Source organism: Octopus bimaculoides, chromosome 10 (assembly GCF_001194135.2).
Source record: "Octopus bimaculoides isolate UCB-OBI-ISO-001 chromosome 10, ASM119413v2, whole genome shotgun sequence".
Taxonomy (NCBI): Eukaryota; Metazoa; Mollusca; class Cephalopoda; order Octopoda; family Octopodidae; genus Octopus; species Octopus bimaculoides.
Genome location: NC_068990.1, coordinates 7347926 through 7355666, shown reverse-complemented (window position 1 = coordinate 7355666; position 7741 = coordinate 7347926). Strand labels below are relative to the sequence as shown.

The following is a 7741-nucleotide window of genomic DNA, read 5'->3' as shown; positions in this document are numbered from 1 at the left end:
GGGAGGAGGAGAAGTTGAGATAGGAGTGTGAGTCTGTGTGTTTGTAGTGGATGGAGGTGCTAAGGGCGGAGTGGAGGATGCTGACCGAAATGTCGAGAAAGGGGACAGAGGTGTCAGAGACAGTACAGGAGAAGTGGAGGGCAGGATGGAAAGACTGAACGAAAGAGAGGAACGAGTCAAGATGTTCGCGGGAGAGTGAGGTGGCACCGATACAGTCGTCGATATACCGACCGTATAGTTCGGGAGTAGGACCAGTGAAACTGGAGAATATTTGGGCCTCAACATAACCAACGAAGAGGTTCGCGTAGTTGGGGCCCATCCTCGTCCCCATGGCCACTCCCGAGACATGCTGGTAGATATCTCCCGCGATATATATATATATATTCCTTGAGGATTGTTTGCACAAGATTCCTGCTGTTAAACTCTGTGTTAAAAAAATTGTTGTTTTCTGGAAATATCATGCTACTAATAAATTGATTATAAAGCTGAAGTGAAATACAAACAGTGCATATGTTTAAAATGTGTGTGTGCGCATGCATGCAAGGATGCATGTGTAATGTGTGCATGCATGTGTGCATGTATATTATACATACAGATTCAGAAGCAAATGATTGCAATCTAGCTTTCACAAAAATTATCATTGGAGTTGAAATAAATATTGGGTTACGAAGAATTGTAATTTATTTTTCTCAATGATATTACTTCAGATATTTTTGTTATTGAATTTTACTCCATTAATATTTTGGGAAAATGAAAAGGTTGTCAATACATGACGGTAGATTTTTCTCTCGTCAGATCTCAGTTTGTATTCAGTCACAAGCTTTGTATTGCTTATTTTGGTCTGAAAATTTCTTATTTCGTAAAAATACATCCTTGCTTAAGTTTTCTATTTCACATTTGAATTCATCCTATTACTTTTCTTTGGTATTTATTACAATGATATGTAATAAAATAGAATCCACTAGGTTATCAGAAAAACCAATGAAACTTCACTATTATGCACATTATATGATAATTTGAATATAAACTGAAGTTGTCCCCAACTATTTCAATAAGGTCTATTTGAAAGTTTGAGCTCAGTATTGCAAGCTAAGAAAAAATAACAATTGCATTACTTCCCTGTAAACTAAACTGCTCTGTTAAGTTAAATCTACTAGGTTAATCAGAAATTAAAAAGGAGTCATTGATTTTTGTCACTTTGGTAACTCAATTTATTCCTGTGGATGCTAATTTCATTTGAAAATAGTTTTATACTTCAATTTAGTTTTACTACTAATGGAATAACATCTAGCATTAGTAATACTTCAAACAATGATTTACTGTTGACTAACCTTCTTCCAGGAGACTGGCACTCTTGCATTAAATATGTTGTCTAAAGCATCTCTAAGATTCTCATTGATGATGATTGTACCATCTATACCAAGTTTCAGGTTGACCAACGTGCTACGAACTGTTGAAATAACTACTTGCATGCGGTCCACTTCTTGTCGCAGAAAGATATTCATGGGCTGGATTATTCCCATCTTTTTTAGCCGTTCTTTCACCTAGAATATATTTACCAATATAAGACAATTTAAATAGAAACTAAAACCAGTAGATTTATGTTGCTCAAATGATAGTTAGCTTGAATATAATCATTGCATTGGTCACAAAAGCATCCTTTTACAGACTAAAGAATCACCATTTTGATATTTCTTTGTTATCAGATGCACAAAATATTCATTTCTCCCTTTGAAATTAGTCCAGAAATTTGTAGGAAGGAGAATCAGTGAATTACTGACAATATAATACAGTTATTTATTTTATTGATCCAGGAAAGCTAAAATCATACTCGTTTTGAGTAAATTTACCAAGAGCTCACTATAATGGTTTACAAGAAAAATATTTACCTTATAAAGTTCATAACCAGCACAAAAACTGAAAATTTCCAAAACACTCTGTAGCTAAAATTTTATTTATAACAGAATATGAACTCAAAACATAAAATAAAATAAAAATTTCAGTGTTCTGGGTTCAAATCCTATTATCAGCAGCTTGAACTTTCATCCAGCTTCGATTAATGAAATAAATACCTGTGAAAATCATCATCATCATCATCATCATCATCATCATCATCATCATCATCATCATCGTTTAACGTCCGCTTTCCATGCTGGCATGGGTTGGACGATTTGACTGAGGACTGGTGAACCAGATGGCTACACCAGGCTCCAATCTGATTTGGCAGTTTCTACAGCTGGATGCCCTTCCTAATGCCAACCACTCTGAGAGTGTAGTGGGTGTTTTTACATGCCACTGGCATAAAGGCCAGTCAGGCGGTACTGGCAACAGCCACGCTCAAAATGGTGTATTTTACGTGCCACCTGCACAGGAGCCAGTCCAGCGGCACTGGCAACGACCTCGCTCAAATGTCTCTACACATGCCACCGGCACAAGTGCCAGGAAGGCGACGCTGGGCACAGGTGCCATCAAGATTTCGCTTTCACTTGCCCCAACAGGTCTTCGCAAGCCAAGTTTCATGTCCAATGAAGGAGACGACATGTGAGTAAATTGACTGTCATACCAACTCTTCTACAATATTAACTTTTCATCAGCTCAAAATTGAATATTTCAATTATAATCATCTACATCCTAAATAACATGTTTATTCCAGTAATGGTACAAACATCAAGCTAAGTAAAACCATGGTTGTCCTTTCATACAGACTGTCTTCTGCATCCCTCTCCAGCTGAGTGTCCCTAATCTCATAGGCTCTTGGGTACTGGTGTCACATAAAAAGCACCTGTTCCATGTAAATGCACCCAGTACACTCTGTTAAGTGGTTGGCATTAGGAAGAGCATCCAGCTATAGAAAATGTCCTAAAAGGGACGTGGAGCCTGGACAGCTCTACAGCTGGCCAGTTCCCATCAAACCGTCCAACCCATGCCAGCATGGAAAATGGATATTAGAGGGTGATGATAATTCTGATGCAAAAATTTGTATTTACCTCAAATGGGTTATAACTATGTGGCATCTTCTCAAGCATGTCATTAGCATATTTGTAGACAACACTCTCTCTTGTCTCACCTTCTCCACCTCGGGATTCTTTTGGTTGAATATTCATCATAGTCAAAAGTAGATCATTGGCTGTATTGGTTTGATATCTGAAATGTGTGAAGCAATAAACTATCCTTTTATTACTATCTTTACGATTGCTGTTTTTTGTTTTTTAAATTTCCCGTAGGCGTAGGAGTGGCTGTGTGGAAAGTAGCTTGCTTACCAACCACATGGTTCCGGGTTCAGTCCCACTGCGTGGCACCTTGGGCAAGTGTCTTCTACTATAGCCTCGGGCCGACCAAAGCCTTGTGAGTGGATTTGGTAGACGGAAACTAAAAGAAGCCAGTCGTATATATGTATATGTATATATATATATGTGTATATATGTTTGTGTGTCTGTGTTTGTCCCCTCAACATTGCTTGACAACCGCTGCTGCTGTGTTTATGTCCCCGTAACTTAACGGTTCGGCAAAAAAGACTGATAGAATAAGTACTAGGCTATAGAATAAGTCCTGGGGTCGATTTGCTCGACTAAAGGTGGTGCTCCAGCATGGCCACAGTCAAATGACTGAAACAAATAAAAGAGTATCGATTTATTTAATGTCATTTATTTGTTAGGGAATTAATTATAGGAAGATAGCTTAAACTCTATATAAGTATAAGAATTAAGAGCTGTATGTTAGTGTTATCTGCACTATTGATCTTAGTGGTATCAGAAATTATCAATTCTGAGCGGGAGTGTGTCAAATGATATTGTCTTGATCTGGTAAGGATTAAAAAAAATAAAGATATTAATTTTCTGATATATTTTCAATATGGCATCTCTGTATACTGGATGACATATATGGAGAGTGTAATCATAGCAATAAGAGCAAATAACTCTAATTTACTGAGCCTTACAAAACCTTTCAATTGTGGAGATGACAACACATCTGCATTCTTTTTCTTGTGTGAGCTGCACTGTTTTCGCGTCTCAGACACTAACTGGAGTGCAAATTCAACTCTGAGACAAGAAATCAATGCCCAGGAATTGATGTGTTGTAAATACTTATGAAGACATATCTCTTTACTCTTTTGCTTGTTTCAGTCATTTGACTGTGGCCATGCTGGAGCACCACCTTTAGTCGAACAAATCGACCCCAGGACATATTTTTTGTAAGCCTAGTACTTATTCTATCGGTCTCTTTTGCCGAACCACTAAGTTACGGGGGACGTAAACATACCAGCATCGGTTGTCAAGCGACGGTAGGGGGACAAACACAAACACACAAACATATATATATATATATATATATATACATTTATACGACGGGCTTCTTTCAGTTTCCGTCTACTAAATCCACTCACAAGGCTTTGGTCGGCCCGAGGCTATAGTAGAAGACACTTGCCCAAAGTGCCATGCAGTGGGACTGAACCCAGAACCATGTGGCTGGTAAGCAAGCTACTTACCACACAGCCACTCCTGCACCTTTGTACCTTTGTGTAATAAACTTACCTGTATCTAACCTACCTGAGAGATATGACAAGTAAAAGCCATACCTACAATGTATACCAATGATCATTATACTGTGTCAGCAATTTCATCCAAATTCATGCAATAGTTATATTTTTGTGACTTTATACAAGACTAAGTACATCTCATCAAAGTCTCTAGTTTCTAGCAGAATGAAGAGACTTATATACAGGAAACATTGCAGGACCTTAAGAGTTAAAGTTGAACAATATGCAGATATAAATATAGCCATATGTTTACAATAAGTCTTCCAAAAGATTTTGTATTGACTGCTGAGTAAGTAAACAGACAACTTTGGAAACAACTGATGAGCTTGCACAGGAAAACATAAATTTACAGATCTATAACATAAGGGAAAAAACTTGCATATTATATTATACAGAAGGAGGAACTTTAATAGTTTCAAATGTTATTTAAATAGAAACTGAAATTTTATGGAAGAATATTTGTTCTGACGACGCAAAGCATTATTTAGGTTTGAAAATGTACTCTTACGTAATATCAGCATTGGGATGTAAACCAAAAGCTTGTGGTGTGTCCACTGGAGGGAGTTGTTCAATAAACTGGCGGAAATCCTCAAGTGTCTTGAATTTTGGTATTGTGTAACCTGTTAATAAAGTCAAAATATGTTCCTATTTAACTTTCTACAAATATAAAATAGTAGTCAATTAGTTTATTAACAAGCTTATATTTCTTTTTCATGAAGATGTTCATTCTCAGAATGAATGGCTGTATAATCAGTCACACACAAAGCAAGATAAACTTTCTTTCATTACAAATTTAAACATCATTTCATCAATTAAATTGGTTACACATAAATTAGTTGGATGAATGAAGGTGCATGGCTTAGTGGTTAGGGTAATTGGCTCACAATTGCTATACAATTGCTAGGTCAGGAGTTCAATCCTGGTGGTGCATTGGGTCTTTATTTCCTGTTGCTCCAGTACACTCAGCTGGCAAAAATGAGTAGTACCTGTAATTCAAAGGGTCAGCCTTGTCACATGCTCTGTTACACTGAATCTCTCCAAGAACTACATTAAGGGTACATGTGACTGTGGAGTGTTCAGCCACTTGCACGTTAATTTCACATGCAGGCTGTTCTGTTGATCAGATAAACTGGATCCCTCATTATCATAATTGACAGAATACCAGTAAATAGAATACAAAATGTTTAATAGATAGGATATTGAAGAAATGCATTTGTCATACAAAGTTATTATATGTCAATGCCACTGTTAACATCCAGCAGTGTATGCTGAGCAATAATCCTATCTTTTTTAAAGAAAAGGGGGTTTAACATTAAACAAAATATATCCACTGTTATGACAGCAAGAGAAACAAAAGCACCCACAAGAAGCAGAGAGTCAGAGCTTTTTAACTGCTGGAATCTTGCTGCAAACATCTTGGAAGAATGTAACAGATGAATGTAGTTTTGGGATCAGCCATAAAATAGATCTCACCAAAAACAGGCATGGCTGTGTGGTAAGAAGCTTGCTTCCTGACGACATGGTTCTGGGTTCAATCCCACTGCATTGCACTTTGGGCAAGTGTCTTCTGCTATAGCCTTAGACCGACCAAAGTCTTGTGAGTGGATTCAGCAGATGGAAACTGAAAGAAGCACGTTATAAGAGTGTATGTGTGTGTGTGTGTGTGTGTGTGTGTGTGCATGTGTGTGTCTTGATGTCTGTGTTTGTACCCCATGACAGCTTGACAACCAGTGTTGGTGTGTCTACATCTACATCCTTGTAACTGAACGGCTCAACAAAAGAAACCGATAGAATAAGTACTAGGCTTAAACAAACTAAGTCCTGGGGTCGATTTGAATGACTAAAAAGTCCTTCAAGGTGGTGCCCCAGCATAGCCATAGTCTAATGACTGAAACAAGTAAAAAAAGATAAAGTAATACAACAAAATTATAATGTTCCTGTCCAATTCATGGGTCAATGAAGCCAACTGTGATGATGAACTATCTTAAAATATCTCACTCTTGTTCAATACATTCAGATGGCTACTGGCTACATACAAATAATTCTAAAAGGTAAAATTTTAATCATACCAGTATAGAAACTGAAAGTATCTGAAAACATCTCTTCACAAAACCACACTTTAGCAAAAGTATTTAACAGCCTTTTGTCAAAATCGTCAGTGACACGACCACCATATTGCACTTCACTGATCATGTAACGAACTGTGCTCCAGGAAACTCCCTATAAAGTAAATATAAGATATATTTGGAAAAAAAAATTCTATGAAAGTATCTTATTTGTAATAAACAAGCATTTTCATTCATAATTTCAAATGTATTTTAAATTTGAAGCTTAATAATTACATTTAGCATCAAGTAAAAAGTCAGCCTCCATTGAAACTCAAAATTTTGTCATCTAACCATTATACAATGAAGAATAAGTTGAATGTTGTAGATAGAAGAATAACTGAAATTTTCATAGGTTTGAAATGCTTCCAAGAATATATAACTTTGCAGTAGAGAATGAGAATGAATGGGATAAACATGCAGTGAGAAGGTAGCTGGTATATATATATATACAAAAGAAAGCGATAGTGATTGTGTTAACCCTTTAACATTAAAACCAACCACATCTGGCTCAAATATTCTATGTTTTGTGTTCAAGCCAACAAGATCTGACTCAAATATTCTATCTGTTTTGTGTTCAAGCCAACAAGATCTGACCTCACACGCCTATGCTTCCATGTCATTCTAAAAATAAGCAATCACATCATCAAACTTCCAAAGTTACAGGATAATACTTGATTATTTCAAAGCAGTAAAAAAAAATAACATTACATTTGACAAAATAATTTGAATACTAATGGGTTAATGGAAAGATACATTGTAGAGCGGAGATAATAAGGAGTGGGTGGAGGACATGTTTATAGCCATACTGAGTGAAGAGAAGAGAGTGAACAGATTAGTCAAAATTGACTGAAAAAATACAATTTCTACTCCAATTCCTTTATACAATTTGTGTCAACCTTCCTCTCTATTGTCTCTGCTCTATGGTCATGGACTGACAGTTTCTCTTCTTTGAGGTCATTAACGCCTGATTTGCTATACAATGCCAAAACAGCCCTCATAGATTAAAGAAAGAAAAAAAGGATATGGTATTTACTACCAAATGCCTAGTAACTGACCAACTGTTCACCAGGTGATGATAATCAGAACTGACTGATAT

The 7741-nt window shown here is 36.6% G+C and overlaps 1 protein-coding gene across 1 annotated transcript in view; it reads right to left on the bottom strand.

The window, feature by feature from the left end:
• The window catches only part of LOC106871452 (dynein axonemal heavy chain 5), a 358231-nt gene that overhangs the window by 7181 nt on the left and 343309 nt on the right, over window positions 1-7741 (bottom strand). Inside the window, exons 79-82 of the mRNA XM_014917924.2 lie at window positions 6607-6757; window positions 5046-5157; window positions 2988-3144; window positions 1332-1544 (exon numbers count right to left, since the gene is read on the bottom strand). Coding sequence (XP_014773410.1) covers window positions 1332-1544; window positions 2988-3144; window positions 5046-5157; window positions 6607-6757 — 633 coding nt within the window. The remainder of the gene's footprint in view (window positions 1-1331; window positions 1545-2987; window positions 3145-5045; window positions 5158-6606; window positions 6758-7741) is intronic.